General features: G+C 43.7%; 1 protein-coding gene across 1 annotated transcript in view; it reads left to right on the forward strand.

The window, feature by feature from the left end:
* Window positions 1–18,955, forward strand: part of LOC109980892 (protein bicaudal D homolog 2) — a 42,348-nt gene extending 23,393 nt beyond the window's left edge. The window contains exons 3-10 of the mRNA XM_020629439.3: window positions 2,897–3,049; window positions 3,954–4,168; window positions 4,257–4,503; window positions 5,924–6,181; window positions 6,328–6,531; window positions 6,630–7,172; window positions 7,720–7,871; window positions 13,166–18,955. Coding sequence (XP_020485095.1) covers window positions 2,897–3,049; window positions 3,954–4,168; window positions 4,257–4,503; window positions 5,924–6,181; window positions 6,328–6,531; window positions 6,630–7,172; window positions 7,720–7,871; window positions 13,166–13,517 — 2,124 coding nt within the window. The 3' untranslated portion in view covers window positions 13,518–18,955. The remainder of the gene's footprint in view (window positions 1–2,896; window positions 3,050–3,953; window positions 4,169–4,256; window positions 4,504–5,923; window positions 6,182–6,327; window positions 6,532–6,629; window positions 7,173–7,719; window positions 7,872–13,165) is intronic.

Consider the following 18,955-nt stretch of genomic DNA (forward strand, 5'->3'; position numbering starts at 1 on the left):
ATAAACATTGCAGTACAGTGAGAAAGAGCTGACCATCACAAATGTGTGCTTCAGTGATATTTTGCAGTACTGCATGAACCAGAGCCAGGTTCATTAGAGGAGAAAACTTCATCCTCTCTATGTTTTTTAATCCATAACATATCAATCCTATCAGTCAGGTTTACGGTATGAAGGTTTGAACTGCCACCCACTTTGCATGGAAGTGACACATTTGTCTGTATGTATGTGTGTGTGTGTGTGTGTGTGTGTGTGTGTGTGTGTGTGTGTGTGTGTGTGTGTGTGGGTGGTGAGTGTGTGTTTTTAAGCAGCTGTCCAGACACTCCCTGTAGTGACAGCAGGCAGGGGGTCATTATGAACCACACACAGGCCTGTGGTCATCAAAGGTTTCACAATGACTAGATCTCTTTAGGTGGCACCTCAGGTGGCTTTCCCCCTACACACACACACACACACACACATTAACACAAACATTACCATGTGACGTGTTCTACTCGCGTAATTAAATGCTGTGTCGCAGATTCACAAAAAACCCTAATGAGTTACTCAAATCAACTTCCACCCCCCCACCCCCCCCCCACCCCCCCCACCCCCAGTCTCTGAGGGGTTCAGTGTCGCACAGGATGTGGAAGCAATGTGAAAGGTCAAAGCCGTGTTATGCATTGTAATCAGATTGGAGGAGGGTCTTAATCAGGTTCAGAGGTGGCCTGTATTCATCAGGACCATGCAGCACTGACCCTCCAGCTGAGCCTCATAACCCCCAGACAGGAAGAGACCTGAACACCCAGCTGGTGCAGCTCTGTTGAGTTCAAAGTAAAGAAAAAAAAAAGATGACTCCAGTGATGGCGTAATTATCATGAAAGTCTCTATGAAAATATTGTCTGAATGATGTTTGATACTCCAAAGCTGATGAGTAAAGTATCCGAATCTATTAGTGGTTTAAGGTCTTTATTCATTTTTGCCTCTTTTTTTTTTTTTTTTCATTTCTCTCTTACCATTCAGGCCTACTGTGTGGAGGCTTAGTATCAGGACTGATCGGTATTGTAAGCTCATGCATTATGCAGTAATGCACTAACGCCCACGCTCATTAGACATGTGCAGAGCTCTGCTGAATATTAATGCACCTTCAAACGTCAGCCTCAAATCAGCTCTACACACAGCGATTTATTATTATCATCAGAGAGAGGAAACGAGCAGCATGTACTCCTTATCATTCTGGATTTAGCAACATAATTGCTATCAGTGGATCCCCTCTCAGTAAGCCAAACTGATAAACTCAAATTATAGAGATAAAGAAGTACAAAATGTTTTTTGTTATGCCATCGTCTCCTGGGTCAGAATAATTAGCTATTTTGGTGAATGATTTGTAGTTTATTACGGGAGCTGTAAATACTGTACTCAGTACTCTGTGTCTTCTAGTTATTAAAAGGTGTTTAGAATACCTGTCATCACCATCATGTTACTCACTCTAGTTCAATAATTATATACCTCAAGTATATTCACTCTCAAGGCATTGTTGACATGAGAGATTCTGCAAAGTGAAAGCCTCCCTGGATTGATTTCCTCTGGTCGCTGAAAGGATCTTTGAGCAGGGATTGGGGATGTGGCCCACATGGTGACAGCATGAGAGGAAGGGGCCACCTGGCAGGGGGATTGGGACGCTAATTGTCCCTCTGGTTTAAGATTGTCTCTGCCAGCTCTCCTGGGAGAACGTCGCTCATCACTCGAAACACAAACGTGCAAATCCTGCAGATAGAGAGTGCGTGTGGATACAGAAACTCTCCTACATGTACATGTTTACACATTCAGCACATGCTCAACAACAGATAACACCAACCATGCATTGAACCTTTGCCCTATAAGTCATGCATTAATCCTTGCGTGCATGCGTGGAGCTTCAAGGTCAGTAGACAGTGTTTTCCTTACTCTTTCAGTTAACGTACACACACACAACGTGCATATTTCCTGATTTGGTTCACAAAGGGTGAGGCCCACCCTCCTTCAGTGAGTATCCTGTTACTTCAGAGCCATTATCTTTTTCTCTAGAAGCTGCCGGCTAACATGTACACCCTCCTTATCCGTCTATCTTCTTCATGTCCTGTGGGGCTCTTTATGTTAGGGATGAGCCAAACAGCAGGGGTGGGAGGGCGGTGACAAAAATGTAGAAGGGCACAGAGCAGACGTTTAAACAGGGTGATTTTCAAGGTAGTGAGAGACAGGTGGCCTAGCAGGGCTGATCGTTCAATCCTTCTGGCTTTCAGTTTGTTTCTACCTCCAGGTTGGGGGAGGAGCATGTCTCAAATGATGTAACAAAATGTTAACATCATTCATTTAGCTTCACACTCAACTTCTGACTTCCTCGGTCGTTCTCCTTGTTCATAGTTCATGAGCCAAGTGTATTCACTCCTCTTCACAAAAAGAGACCATTACAGTTCTTCCCAGCCATTGAATGCCTGTCACCATTAGCACGATAAGTAGGCTCCAGTCTCTTTTGGTGCTATCGGAGCTGGCAGACCAGCACACTTGTGGCCCACTGCCCAGAGAGCCACCTGGTCCTTCCCTGTCAAACATGGACAAGCACACACACACACACACACACACACACACACACACACACACACACACACACACACACACACACACACACACACACACACACACACACACACACACACACACACACACACACACACACTGGGTTTGGCCATATGGGAGCCCTCTCCTATCTAGCAGGATTTAGAGTGTTTAAGAGCCAACCTGACACAAACAGTTACACCAAAGCAACAATATCCAATCAATCGCAATCTCTCCCACACTCGCTCAAATGGGATTGTAAAAGTCAGCGTCACTGACTGCTCTTCCTCCTCCCTCCCTCTGTCCACCTGGTTTGTCCCCACAGAACAGCCAGATGGTGGAGCTCCAGAGGAATCAGCTGCGCGATGACATCAAGGAGTACAAGTTCCTCGAGGCCCGTCTGCTGCAGGACTACACCGAGCTGGAGGAGGAGAACATCTCGCTGCAGAAGCAGGTGTCCGTGCTGAAGCAGAGCCAGGTGAGGTTTGCTGCAGCTCCGCAAGCATCAAGCATTAATAGATTTAACGGGTAAAGGAGGGATGGAGTTGTAGACAGAAGTAAGAAGGGATTGGTGAAAGGGAGGAGAATAACGGCAGAACATCATACATTACTCTTCTCTACTTATCCATATGCAGTTGCCTTCATTTGGAGTAACTAAGCTGGTAGTTTTAGTTTAATGTAGTTGAAATACACTGTCTTACAACATCTTGGACCCTACAGACCCTTTCCATCCCACGCATCAGATGTCCCTCTATTTCCCTCTTGTACTCGTCAGACTGCCAAAAGAAGTGAGGGAACTGCAATATTCTGATTTCTGAATCCTTGGAGCGGCTGACTGGTTGTAGAAGTGTGTTACAGATTCTTAGACAGCCCTCATTCTTCACACCAGAGATTTTAACACTTGATTATTTAAAAAAAGGAATAAAAAAAAAAGGCTTAATGGGTTTAGTCAAATGAGTGAAAGGGGAAGAAAAACCATTGCACATGAAACAGAGCTGGATTGCTAAATAGAATTTGTACATTTGATGCTGGCTTTCATGCCAGAGCTGTTAATTCTCCCAAGAGACCTTTGTCGTCTTGGATTTGGGTTTTTATATTTTTCAAAGGGGTATGAAATAAACAAAAGTCCCTTTCACATTTAGACATCCTCTAAAAAAAGGGAATTTCCAAATCCAATTAACTTAAAACTAATTAAGAATGAAAGTGAAAGGATTATGATTCTAATGAACATTGTATTAAGTAACGTCATTCATTTTGATCCAGCTGGTTTGTCCAACATGAAGACATGAGACACACAGCTCCGTTATGTTGAAGGTGCATGTAGTGGTACTCACTCCTCTGTAAATCCTAAATAAAGACGTTCCCTCTCCTCCCTTGCTCAGGTTGAGTTTGAGGGTCTGAAGCACGAGATCCGTCGTCTTGAGGAGGACACTCAGTTCCTAAACAGCCAGCTGGAGGATGCCATCCGGCTGAAGGAGATCTCTGAGCGTCAGCTGAGCGAGGCACTGGAGACCATCAAGACTGAGCGTGAGCTGAAAGCTTCCCTGAGGAAAGAGCTCTCCCACTACATGAACATCGGAGACAGTCTGTATCACAGGTAAAAGAACGTGAAGGTGCTCACAGGCTTCAGCATAGATACTCTGTAAGAACAGTAAATGACACACCTTTTTTTTCCCCCCCATTAGCCCTCTTAGCATTTCTCTGGATGGTCTCAAGTTCAGCGACGATGCCTCCACCGAGCCTAACAACGACGAGGCTCTGCAAGGTTATGAGAACGGCTTCACCAAACTGGCCAACGCCATCAACTATGACAACTGTGTATCCACGCCCAAGAAGGAAGACCTGTTTAATCCTGCACCCAGCCTGGTGGACGACCTGCTGAGCGAACTCAACATCTCAGAGATCCAGAAGCTCAAACAGCAGCTGATGCAGGTTTGTTGTTGTTGTCGTTGTTTCTTGTCTACAGTTTAAAAAAAAAAACATCTCTGACTTCTGCCAGTTTCAGTGAATGATAAACATTCTATAGACAAGCAACTTTGTATATGAAAGTATATAGTAACCATGAGTGCTGAAGAGCAGGTTGCCCTTATAGATTGCCATGTCAACAGCTTTTTAGCACCGTGTATACACACTTTAGTTATTTCAATTTGCAAAAAATAGTCGAAACAGTGGGACTCTGTGTTTGAATAGTTTTGAGGTGCTTTTTAAACGCACCTCAAAACTATTCAAGTAAGAGAGAAGGTGATATGTTTGCACCCTGACCAAAGCTGCTGCAGGAATCGAAATGCTGTTCTTGCAAAGTTAATCCAGAGAGACGCGCACACCCTTCAGGCTCCGCTGGGCTGCGAGGCAGCGGGTGGTGGCACCGGTGGACTTGCCATCTGCTTGATCATCACCCCATGAGTCCAGGGCCACGCCTGATTGGGCACCATGGTTACCAGAAAGCTCTTGGAACCTGTGGATAATGATTGTTTTGAGGTCTAAGGGATTAAGGTTCTCCCCCCCCCCCCCCCCCCCCCCCCCCCCAACCTTCATCAGAATAAACACAGTTTCTGGATTTACGAGGGATCTACAAATTACCTCAATGCCTTCATGCTCTAGTTACCAGTCAGGTGTCAAACAACACCAGTGTGCTGAATTCAAACAAGCTCTATGAATTCAACATTTATCTGACCTCCTCTTCCCTATCTTATTTCATTTTATTGATCTACTGATCTAGACCTTTATTTTTTGGGTTTAACTCTATGTCCCTGTCCCTGTCTATGACATCATCTTAATATTTTGCAGGAGATGCATGCATGTGGGATAGCTGCTCACACGCCTTCGTCCAAGTGAAGTTAATGATGACCGACCCTTTCAAAGCTCCATCTCTTTTTTTTACAACTCGCCATCATTATATATTCCACGCTAATAAAAAATGCATGCATGCATGAGAGTGTGACTGTGAGACTTTCATGTTATTTACAGATCATCCTATGAAATAGCTCGGTGCTTAACTCAGCACAACTGCGTGCATGTGTGTAAGACGACCCACCCTGGATCTCCGCCAGCGCTGAGCTGAGTCCAATCCAGCAAACTGTCAAGGTCATCCCGACTCTGATGCTGCACTACTGGGCAATGAGCCTCACATACCGCCCAACACAAGCCTGATAGTGTGTCCAGTTACTACATGACAGTTAATCCACTGATTTAATTTGATCTGTTCTGCAGCACTCCTTCACTTCATCACGTTACAAAGATATTCAAATGTGAGATTAGATGTGGGCCGTAAGGCAGGAGGACAGTAGATAGAGACATACAGTATGATGTTCTCACTTCTTATTGCTCTTTGCGTCTCTGCCTCTCCCCTCAGATGGAGCGTGAGAAGGTCAACCTGCTGTCCACCCTGCAGGACTCCCAGAAACAGCTAGAGCAGGCGAACGGTGCTCTGTCAGAGCACCAGGAGAAGGTCAACCGCCTCACGGAGAACCTCAACGCCATCCGTAAACTGCAGGCCAGCAAGGAGCGCCAGTCTGCCCTGGACAACGAGAAAGAGCGTGATAGCCATGAAGACGGAGACTACTACGAGGTGGATATCAACGGACCTGAGATTCTGGAGTGCAAGTACAAGGTACTGAAGTCATGCAGCTGAGGGTTGAAAAGACGATATGTAAATGAAATATTCTCAATTTTTGAGTGGTGTTAAAATCAGTTCTCTTAAGATACATTTCTCTGTACTTTGTATTTGTATGCTGAAACGCACTTTTTTTTGTCCAGGTTGCTGTGTCTGAGGCAGGAGAGCTGAAGGAGGAACTGAAGACTCTGAAGACAGAATACCAGGCCTGTCAGTCACGCTACGAAGAGGAGCGCACCCGTCTCGAGATTGATGTCACAACGCTGGGAGCGAAGCTGTCCACTCTGGAGAGGACGAGTCACGCCGAGAGAGAAGCGAAGAACAAGCTTGAGAAGGAGCTGCGCAAGGTGAGATGTTGCTCCGGCTGTATGTGGACAAAAAAAACCTTTGTAAATGTTGTAGGAAAAGAACGTGCCCCCGTGACGCTTTTTCTTTGTGTCCTCAGTTGAGCGATGTCGCAGGCGAGTCTCAGGGTAGTCTGAGCGTGGCACAGGACGAGCTGGTCACCTTCAGTGAAGAACTGGCCACCCTCTACAACCACGTCTGCATGTGCAACAACGAGACACCTAACCGCGTCATGCTCGACTTCTACAAAGAGGGCAAGGGTGGCCGGAGCAGCCCAGAGGGCCGCGGCCGCCGCTCTCCCATTCTGCTCACCAAGGGCCTTTTCCCTGAGCCTGGTAAGACCGACCTGAGCGACGGTGCCCCTTCACCCGTCTCCTCTTTGCCTTCTCCCGTGTCCGGCCGCGAGCCCATGAACATCTACAACCTGGTGGCCATCATCAGAGACCAGATCAAGCACCTGCAGCTGGCTGTGGACCGCACCACAGAGCTGTCCCGCCAGAGAGTAGCCTCGCTGGAGTACGGCACCGTTGCCGACAAAGACAAAGAAGCCTGCATGGAGGAAATCCTTAAACTGAAATCCCTGCTCAGCACCAAGAGGGAACAGATCGCAACCCTGAGGACTGTCCTCAAGGCCAACAAGCAGGTGAGTTTCATCAGATTTATCTCGAGAATTTTTAGAGTGCATGTTTGAGTTATTCAGCTTCACTCCGTAACATTTGTCAGTTTCTGCTGACAGACGTAAGCAGGAGAGAAGGGTGTGAGCTATTTCAGGTCTAGTCAGCTGTTCCAGCAAATGTGTTGCAGACTATAAGATTCCTCACTAACACTGGAGAAGACAGCAGCCTTATGATGCCAGCTGTCCTAAGTATCAGTGTGCTTAGGATGAGAGAACAGCCTCCAAAGCAAAAGGACCCATAGCCCAGAGATACTCTGTGTGTGTGTGTGTGTGTGTGTACAGTTGCTGTTTCAGCCCTTTCAACCCTGTGTGTGGTAACCCTAGTGAACATTAGAACACAAACATGAAAGCCTCTCATAAACCACACACAGTAGCAACTTCAGTCTACAGGCCTACCTTAGTGACTTGGGGGGTAAAAAAAAAAGTCATATGCTTCTTATTAACAGACTTGTTGTGACACCCCCAATGCCATCCAGCTGCTCTGACCCTTTTGTTCTTGTCTTCCAAACCGCAGACAGCTGAGGTTGCTCTGGCCAATCTGAAGAGCAAGTACGAGAACGAAAAGGCCATGGTGACCGAGACCATGATGAAACTGAGGAATGAGCTCAAAGCCCTGAAAGAAGATGCTGCCACCTTTTCTTCTCTCAGAGCCATGTTCGCCACACGGTAAGAAACGAGCTGACCGCTCACCGAACCACTGCTTACCGCTGGTCTGTTACCTTAACAAAGATTAGTGTGAAGAGTAACACAGCAGACTTTGTGCTATTGTTATAAATACTGCACACGCACCATACAAAGACCATACACAATAAAAGCAAGGTAATCTTCAAACAAGGTTATCATCATAATGTAATCCATGTTTACCACATGGACTGGCTTTGTCTCTGTGCTATTTCTGTAACATGACATGTTTAAAGAGGATGTTGTTTGTTTTGGAGAATCGGTCAGAAAAGGATACCAGCAGTGATACCAGCTAAAGAGCACAGAAGGTATCTAATCTGGGGGTCAGAAATATGTCACTTCAGTCATGTTTTTAACCAGTGATTTAATGTGTGTGTGTGTGTGTGTGTGTGTGTGTGTGTGTGTGTGTGTGTGTGTACGTACGTATCAGATGAGCTGACACGCTCGCTAATCTTTCCTGATTCCGAAGAGAAGCCGGTCAAAGGTTCTGTGCATAATCCCACCTCATCTTGGTCTGGATTACACATTTTACTCCATAACACATAGTGGACTAAGTGCTCACACACCCGGTGTTTACTTGTGTGTGTGCATGCATGTGGAAAACAAAGGAAATGATTGCAAGAACACTTGTGAAGGTACTTATTAACAGATAACAGTAGTGATTCCATGTGGGAACAAGTCACTTTTTGAGTTAGCTTTTCTTTATTTCAATTTTGGTGCAAACTGTAAATATCAACTCTGGTCCAGATGGCTGCCCTGAGATGCTGAGACAGTCTTCCTTTCGGCAATTTTAGAATCCCCCACAATCCACAGCAGAACTCAAGCTGTGCAGAGTGAGGAGAGGTAGAAGAGAGGAGGGTCGGTACAACGATTATAGAACCAAGGTTACAGAGGCTGCAGGGAATGTGTGGGCAGCTCAGCTGCCCTCATCTTGCCCACACAGTAATTCAATAGCTATCCCTGAAGCGGGCATGCTGAAGTAACTTCATATACCCGCAGCCTCTAATCAATTAGTAACAGGAGGAAAACTCCTCTGTCTGCAGATATGAGAGAGTGTGTTGTCATGGTTTTTTTGGCGCAGTGCAGAGACAGATGGTAGGGGGACGTAGGTGTTATACTAAATTGGACCAAAGGGAACCAGGGCTAAGAGAGAACCAGATCATGATCCTAATAATGTCATTATTTTTACCTCCTAGGGCGCATAAGTCATTTTTCTTTGTTACAGCAGAAGGCATGAGACCATATTTTCAGTAAAAAAAAAAGTAGAGCCATTGTGAGGTGTATCTTTCTTAAATCCTCAGTTTCCTGCCACACATGACATATGTGTTTTCTTCCTCTGATGACGATGTTTTTGAGACTTCCAAGCTCAGTAGTCTGTCCCTGTTTTGGTGTTCATGCATGATTTACATTCTGTTTGCTTTCTGGGATTCTTGCATTGGTATGTAAATTCAGTCCTATACGGCACAAAGTTGGGTCAGGGGACTCTTTGAGAGGCTGGGGGACTCGGCTGAGCAAAGTTTCCCACACTCCCTCCCCCCTTTTGTAGCCCAGTCCCCCTTCCATCCTTCCTCACCACCAAACACCCGGGTCTCTAGTCATCTGGAAAAGAAAGAGAGGAAGGGGGTAGGCTTTCAGTTAAAGCCCACTACAGGAGCCTAATTTGACAGACTTGTTTTTTTTTTTCTTTCTTATGCTAAGTAGCACTCTGACAAAGTCTGTAAAGGTGGACTTTTGATATGTGGAAACTCTCAGATAAAAATGTGCAGTCTTTGTCAACGAGGAAGAAAGATATGGTGGAATTAAAAGAATTTGCAGGTCTTTGTGTGATCTCCAGCTGAGGTCTCGTCGCCTCTAATAGACGAGAGCTTCCAGATTCTTAAAAGTGTATTTCGTTCTGTGGGAATTTAATGGGAAAAACACATCCTTGAACACTTTCCAAGTGTCGATACATGCCTGTCTCTTTGTCTGTGCGTGTGTGTGTGTGTATCTTGCAGCTGCAGTCTCTGGTGTCATGTTAACAGTGGGCTCCTGCCTTTGACATTCCTGAGACATGCCTCAACATGCTCCTGCTCACACTGATCAACAGTCAAATCATAAACCAGAGTCACGTTTTTCTCCTCAAACACAGGCCCTCCATCATCCTGCTGTTCTCTTCTCAGTTGCGTTCCCTCTCCATCATTCTTTCTTGCTGTGTGTTTACCACCACACCCCACCCCTGTATGAAATCCCTCCCACCATGACCAATCAAGCTCCAGACAAGACAACAGCTGATTGTGTTTTTGTTTGAGATGTAGTTGATATGTGAACCATGTCTACATGAATGTTTCAATGTCAGAGCTCTCCATAAGCAGCCAAAAATCTTTTAGGCTACTGTTAATAATTGCATCAAAAGGCAGATTATCAGTTTTGTAAATATGACTGTTCATCCTCTAAAGGCCCAGCAGCAGCCGACCCCCATCAGCCATTGTGCCATCACATCTCGTCAGCAGGCCCAAAAAAGGCCCCCATTGTGTCCCTCCAGTCCCCAGAATAGACTCCTCTGTTTTTTCCCGGGAAAAATGCACGCCCCCTCACCCTCGCTCACAAGAGTGACTGAACTGTCTGAAGGCGCACCAGCCTCCTGGGTCGTTCCCCCATCTCATACTGGCTTTAATGAAGCAGCACTGATCCCTTTTGTCTGCGTGTGTGTTCCACTGGGAATCAAACCGCATACACAATAGGGGAGGGTATAGTTTATGTTTGGATGGTGGTCTGGCAGGGCCAAAGTTCACGTGGTGCCTCTCCACGTGCAGCACCATACATATTAAAAACATCTGCAGTCGTCTGTGCTCTCTGGACTCTCTGATTTGGTCTCAGGGACTTTGAATAAACACAGAAAAAGTTTGTAAGTACAAGTAGAAAACTTTTTCCTATACTTAGTGCAGCTTCTGAAATAAGAATCCTTGTCTTGAGATAAACAGTGAGTGCAACTATCGTTATCAACTGTCTCAAAACACTTTAGGATGTTGAAAATATGATTACTGATAAAATAAAATAAATATTCACTTTAATGTATCTTTCTTACTGAAGGTAACTGATTGATGGAAATTAATGTTGTCAACAGTTTTCATACTTTGATACTTTTTGGTACCCTGTAATTTAAAACACAGGGTATATAATCTCTGTGATTCCAATGATCAGTAGTTTGGAAAAGTACCGCAGTTCACCGAAAAGAGAGAGAACACTGTCTAAATCGCACAAATGCATTTGCACAATGTGCGTTGTTTGTGCCATTTAGACAGTGTACAGGAATATACCTGCAATTTCTGGTAATTAAAGTACTAATATTGGGTGCCTGGGACTTTTTTTATTGCCATGGTATTGAAACTGTTATTTTTTTTACAGATTTTTACTAGTATATCAGATTTTAAAATTCTGGTACTATGACAACCCTAGAAGGGATACAGCAAAATGAGTAGAAATTCTGCTTTGTTGTTTGTAACCATCAACAAGAGTTTGTGCAGAGGTTTGTGTGTTCCCTTATAAGTTGATACTAAAATATCTGACAGTGAAAGGGACTATGGGGCGAGGCTGCCTCCCAGTTGAATTATGTCTGAGCTGTTTTGATGTGGCATAGAAGGAGGATGAGGCGCTGCTTACCAAAATAACCAACCCCCCCTCCCCTCCCTCCCTCCCTTCACAGAGGTGTGTCAGTCATTTCTGGAGAATGCCTCTCACATTGCTTTGTCAGCAACTCAGAAAGTAGGTTGGTAGACCAAGATGGGGAGAGAGAGAGAGAGAGAGAGAGAGAGAGAGAGAGAGAAAGAAAGTGACTGGTGCAGAAAGAGAGATGGGGAGAGTAGCCGGGAAGCAACAAGAGAGAGAGACAAGATAAGAGGCAGGAGGAGGAAGTGATTGAGAAGGAGATTAATGAGAGCAAAAAGGTTTGGTGAAGGAGAATACTTGAAAATGGAGAGGACAAGGACAGCAGATGGAGAGTGCAGATATGGACAGCAGAATCTCGATGGTTGACCTAGTTTTTATACCTGTCCGGTCACACACACACACACACACACACACACACACACACACACACACACACACACACACACACACACACACACACACACACACACACACACACACACACACACACACACACACACACACACACAATGGTACAGAGAGAGAGAGAGAGAGAGAGAGAGGTGATAATGCCGCAGTGCAGTACCCACTGATATTGAGCAGCAGGTATGTGTTGTCATATTTTGTGCCGTACTTTGTACTCAGATGGGAGATGATGATAGGAAGGGACATACGCCGCCCCCCCCCCCCCATGGAAAAGTGGAGATAAGGTGTCAATTGCTCCCGCTCTGCTTCCCCATCTTCATTTTTCTCACCTTCCTCAGTCTGTTCCTCATGTGACGCAGGAACGATCATCTTAGTGACCCTAGGTTAATGCTCTCATCCTTTGTGTATGTGATCTATTCTTACCTTCGTCACACACATTCCTCTTATCATTGGGAGTAGCTGTGAGCCACGCCCACGCTCACATGTCTCTCTACCTGTTAATGAATGTTAATGACAGCAGAGTGCAGTGGCCATTTAATCCCTTAAACATGCATTTGCATTCAAATTGGAAAAAAAGAAAAAAAAAAAGAAAAAAATACAGACATTTAGATTTTTTTTATAGGAATCGAGGGAATCTGTTTTAATGTAGATATTGAAATGTGAATGTATGTTTTAAGGAAGTAAGAAAAAAGATGACTGCTTCAGAACTCAGTTTAGTGGCGGTTGAGGACAGAGAGGTTGTTGCTGTCTTTTTGAAAAATATCTCCTTGAGATAAGCAGAGAATATTTCAGGGAAATAAAATGGGCTGATGTAGTCATAATTAAATAATTCAAGAGCACTGCTGCGGTTAGCTGAGCTGTGCTGTGTGGCTCGCTGGCTCCACCTGGTGGTGACAAAAATCTGTGACTCCAGGTTAAAGTTCAAGCGCTTCAGTCTCAGTTCTTTTTACTGACTTGGTGACTGTTGGTGTGATCATCTGGAATCTGCAGCTCAGCTGTGCACATGTTGTGAGTTATTTGCAGAACATTTAATGCAAGCATAACAAAAACAAATACATTCTTTGATCATTTGAGGGAAAAAAAGATGTTTGATCTTATTGGAACAGCCAGTGCCCCCTAGTGGTACAACACAGGAAAGTTTAAATAGTCCTGCTGATATTCCTAAATACCAGCTGTACATGAGTATACATAAAAATACACACCTGACTCTAACCTTGTCTCTCTTACAGGTGTGATGAGTACGTCACTCAGTTGGATGAGATGCAGAGGCAACTGGCTGCAGCAGAGGACGAGAAGAAGACCCTCAACTCCTTGCTGCGGATGGCCATCCAGCAGAAACTGGCCCTGACTCAGCGCCTTGAGGACCTGGAGTTCGACCACGAGCAGACCCGCCGGGGAGGCAGCGGCACCCGCAAGACCCGCAGCAAGGCCGCCAACGGCACCCCCAACAACCCCCACGTAAGTCAGAGTCTCACCTGCTCTGGCTCCGGCCGCCCGGAGCACATCAATGCCGTGCCCAACGGCATTCTTGGAGGCCCCGCGGTCTTTTGCAGCGAGAAGTACAAGATCTACTGCGACTGAGGCTGCTGAGAAGTGTACAAGGGACTGCTGTGTACAGAGGGGAGGGGGCCTTCAGGCCGAACCCTCCCTGCCTTAGTGTTTAAGAGCCCCACTTGCTCGCTTAGCTCCTTGGCTGGCCTGCGCTCCTCTAGGGACTGCTGTGTGACTAACCAGCTGCTCGTGTGTGCTAGTGTAAACGCTTAGGGGAATGCAGGTGTATGTACAGTGTGCACTAGACGTCCGGACTGTAGTAGACATACTTGGCATGTGGAGTATAGGGCCTGGCTATATTGGGGGTTTTGTGGATATTATGGAGTGTCTATTCTTTCCGCTGTCATAGTGCTGTACATGTAAAAGGTGGCATATTTTGTGCTTGTGTGTTCTGGCCCCCTGAGTGTATTGCCTGGTAACAGTAACACATTGTGGGCGTGGGGACTTGTAAAGAGGATGTCAGTCTGACGGTCGTGTGACTAAATATGACATCCTCTACTCTCCAGCCTGTCTGTCGGCATCGGTGCTCCTTTAAAGACCCCAGGACTGACCTGTGTCCAGCAGCTATCTGTCCAATCGGGTCATCGTTTAGGAAAAAAAAAAAAAAAAGGATCTAAAATATGCAATCTCCCTCGGCTTTGTCGCCATGGGAGCACAGTGTGATTTTTACAAAGACATACACAAAAACTGAAAAGTGGATCGGCTGCTATTTTTCTGAATGAAAAGTTCGGGCAGACAAAAGGAGCACCTGTGACCGCAGGTGATTTATTTCAGGATCATTTTATAAGCTGTGATGCTAGCACACCAATACTATAGGGTCGGTAGAATCGCATGGCTTTGCAGCTGAAAACGCTTTTTGAGCTTTGAAAACCGTTTTTCTTTTTTTCTTTTCTTTCGTCAGGTGTGTGGTACAAGAGGATGTATAACAGGGCTCTACATTGTGTTAAGAGAAGTCATTTGGTGTCTGGTGAAACACAGGAGGGCTATTCCATGTGACCCGTTAAGTTGCGATGGATTCTTTCAGAGCCATATTCTAATCGAGAGAGAAAGTTCGACAAATCGATCTCCACACACAAATTAAGTGCACTTCGGCAAAAGGTGCCTCAGGTTCCTCCTTCTCTTAAAATGGATACAATTACAATTACTGTGAACAGAGATATAATATAGTTTTGATCAAAGATGATTTTTTTAAAATATGGAGCAAATCCTAGAAGAGCACAAATCAAATCGGCACCAACATGTGTGGATTATTATTCTGCTCAAGAAACAAAACCGACCACTCGGCAAAAGTGCCTGTCGACCCAAACACTTGATATATGAATCTGTTGATGTAAAGCCCTGTCCTTGTGTCTCGACTTGATCTGTCTCTCATTTTATTCCTTCTACCCTCCATCCTCTATTTCTGAGAGATCTGAAATCTTTTTTTTTTTTTTCTGTGGTATTATGGATGAAAACCCTTTTCCTCATGTCTCTAATCTGTGTCTTGTCGCTCTGTTGCCACTACGACCTTCTCTCTTTTTTTAGGTTGTCAGCAGCTTGCTCCCCCCAGCATCAACACTCACCCTTTAACTAGAAAGAGGAATTGTGGGGGAAATCTCCCCCCCCATAAATATATATTTTTGTCAGGTAATGTCCTCACTTATGTTGTGCTCTTGGTATTTTTCTGTTTGTTTATGAGCGTTGAAATGAGCGGCCCTCATATTTGTGTCATGTTATTAACATGGAGGGTCGCTGATTTTTTTGGATTTTTTTTGGGTGTGTGAGGACAAAACCATGTACTGTAGTTTCCACAATAGCTTTAAACCCTTTGCAAACTAGTATTACGCAAATAGGAAAAGATAAGTGGGGCTTGTATTGATAAATCCATGTACGGCTTGTGGATCATAGACACACTAGCTTCATGATGCTAGAAGCAGGGTTGATGTGAGGAAATCCTGCAAGGTTTATTATGAAGTGATGCATTTTCTACTACTCCTAAACGATATATGAAACTATATTCTTGATATGATTATGTTCAGGTTATAATCTTGCAGGATGCTACTACAGTATTCCTTCCTCTCAAATGTAAAAGAGAGGGAGCTTAACGATTCCTCGAAAAAAGAAAAAAAGGAACAATGTCAGCAGTCAACCCTGCTTGAGTGTGCATCCATAAGCCTCAGCACACAGCATGGACACAACGCTATTGTACAAAGTAGAGCAAAAAAAAAGAAAAGAAAAGCAACCTCCTTAGAGGTCACTCACTCTTAAGTTTGAGATTCACCTAACTTACTAGTGTGACATGTTCTGTTTCTATCAGTTAGCGCTGACTGAGAAAAAAGGGGGTTTAGGGAGTAGAGGTGGGAGAACTACTCATGTTGTAAACCAGCTCATGAGAGATAAGAGACCCAGACACACTGGTGAAGAGAGAAAAAAAAAAAAAACAGACGTCAGGCTAAGAGCTGACTCTGTAGAGAAAACGAGGCCGGGGGTTCCCTGTGGGTTGAAACTCCGGTTTGTGTTGGAGGCAAAATGAACTATAAAAAAAAAGTGAAACCTGGCTGCCTGATCGACCGGAGGACATTGATTCAAATTAGTCGAGCTCCTTACCTTTTCTCTTGTACAGGCTCTGTGGACTCACTGAGCAGTAGGTAGACACCCAGGATGTGATCGTGACTCTAGATAGACGAATTCCCACTTTTGCTCCATCTACGTTGAAATCAATGTCTGACTTGCGTGGCGTCATAACAGCATGCCACCTAAAATACTCCTCCTACCTCTGCTTGCAGGCTCCTCCCACCACACCTTTTAAGTTGAACTCCACTCGAGTCATCCAGTTTCTCATTTTATCGTAAGCCTGCATGTCAAAAAAACATGACCCATTTTTCATTCACTCGCATGGCATATACAGTATATGAGAAACGCCGATCTCCTTTGACCTGGGTGGTGGCGGTGGCGACACTCGGCTTTAACTCCGTCCTTGGTTCAAGTGAGTCACTGGCCTCCTAACAGCGGCAGCAACATCCGCCTCGTTGATAAGACCTAAAAATAACACTGGCTGTTTCAGGTTCTCCTAACATGGCTTCTGTTGCTTTGACTAACCTTCGGCCGCCTTCTGCTTCGTCTGTGTGGACTCAGCCGCTGATTAAACAACAGTCACTCTAAGTTGACAAATAATGCTAACGCTGATCATGTGTCTGTTTCTCCATTTTGCAGTAATTACAGTAGTTCTGCGCGGAAGACGAAGTACCAACACAAGGTCCATTCTCAATGCTGATTGAGCTCGCCGAATAAAAGATTAAACACTAATATATGTCATTTGGACTTTAAGATAAAGGCTCAATGAAAACACTGATCTTATGTCAATCCAACTTTCAGTTTAAACTCTATTCTTATCAGGATGACCCTCGTTTCTTCGTGCTGCTGCTTTTGGAAGCAGGTTTCTCACTGGTCCAATGAACTGGATTTGTGATTGGCTAATATAACCCTCCAATGAGAAGCCAGGGGACAAAGAGTTATTTCTCAATGCAAATCAATAAGCTGTTTGGTCTGGTTTCATCTTCGTTTTTATTTTTTGTTAATTTGTGTTTTGTATCTGTGCACTTTCATTATATAGGATTATAATAGACTATTTTTAACATTGGAAAGCGTGGTAGTACTTTGGTTTGTGAGTAACTCAGTTTAGATAATAGGATAATACGTCCTCCTGATTCATCTTAAGTAACAATATCTACTCTAGTAACTGCTCCACAAACCACAGACCTACTATAATGATCTCCACATTTTATCCATCAAATAATCATTCTTCGATTGTTTTGTTACATAATATGTTATGCTGTTGGTTTTCTTTTATGTTTGTTCTACTGCCATGTTCTATTCAAAAAAAAAAATCCAGGGTGATCAAATTCTGGGGTTTTTTCATGTATTTATTATTCCTAGGAATAGTTCAAAATAACACAATGAAACTTGACGACGCTCTGACTCAAATAGGTAAGTGGTGTTATGGGAAAACTTTGAGTGATATGATATGCTTTTTTTTTTTTCCCTAACTTCTTACCGAGGGCGTTCCACTGAACGGGATCACTGGCTTACAGAATTCTCTGCAAGTGCGACAATTAAATTCCAAATTGGAATTGTTTCATTCTCTCTTTGTTTATCGTGCCATATCTTGGTACACCATTTAGGTTGAAAAGAATCAAGACTGGGAAATAAGACAAGCCGCCACTGACTGTGGCTGCCCGAGCTCGCGCCGGGGTTTTGTTTTTGGTTTGATTAATTCTTTGTTTCCGACCAGTAGTGCCTTTCATTGTTTCAAGGGAGAATCTTAGACTAGCATTTTATGTTTTCTTTATATATATATATATACATATATATATATATATATATATATATATATATATATAGGTAGGTGAGGACTTTGGGTTCAAAATGACTGTGAGCAGCAATAAATGCAAAGGGAAATGCCCCCTGTCTGCATGAGTGAGATGATAGTTTGAAAATTAGCTCAATAAAACTGAAATTGTTTTGAATTCTGCAGGTCAGTGATCCATTCAATAAATTCAGGGGTATTATAAAAAGGTTGTTTTTTTTTATCAAACTTTGGGAACCAAAAGAAAATCCCTTTGGCCTCCTGTTATTGAACAAAATGCTCCAAACATCTGTAACGTGTTGGGGTGCATCAGTGTACAATTGGAAACATCGACGTATCTCTAACTTTGTTTGGTGAAGGTAATGTGATATCAATAGTATTGTTGAAAAATGTGCAGAGAGCGCATTTTATCTTTCTTTTGTCCAATTTGAGTTCTGTTTGTTGTTTTTTATATTCTTTTTTTTTTTTTTTTTTACTTCATCTTTAAGCATTGTGTTTTCAGTAAACAGAAAACAGAAAGAAGCATCAACAAGCTTGAATAGTGCCATTAAAGCCAATGCTTGTTTGTTGAGGCGTTAAAGTTACAAATACGGATGAGAAGCTAAAAGACAAAAGTGCAATTCAGATGCTGTTTTACGTGAAAAAAACAAAACAAGGTTTTCTGTTTGCTGGAAGCTATAGCATTGTGATAATACAATTTAGCTGTGCAAACTTTATATTGTCATATTGTGTTCCAGTATTGATCCATAATGAGAGTTTGATATCTTTATATGAAATAACGACTTCACCTGTATGTTGGTATTTATTTGAATTGTAATGCAGTACTGTATTATCAATAATGTGCATTATGATTAGTGGCATATTGATTACGGCTAAATGTCATATGCATGTTCCTCAGTCATGGGACCTTTACACAGAATTGAAAAACAAACATGTTAACTTTTGTCAGGATGTTACAAATTATGGAGAGAAAAAAAAAAGAAGAAGAAGTTTGAGTCTGATGTATTACTGCTGAACTAATCCTAACAAAGTGTTTTGTTTGTTTTCCAGTAGAGAGGGGGGGTTTCTCTGTGTAAAGGTAGTCATACTGGCTAAAATCAATAAATGTGACTTAAGTTCCAAA

Source organism: Labrus bergylta, chromosome 12, assembly GCF_963930695.1.
Source record: "Labrus bergylta chromosome 12, fLabBer1.1, whole genome shotgun sequence".
Classification (NCBI taxonomy): domain Eukaryota; kingdom Metazoa; phylum Chordata; class Actinopteri; order Labriformes; family Labridae; genus Labrus; species Labrus bergylta.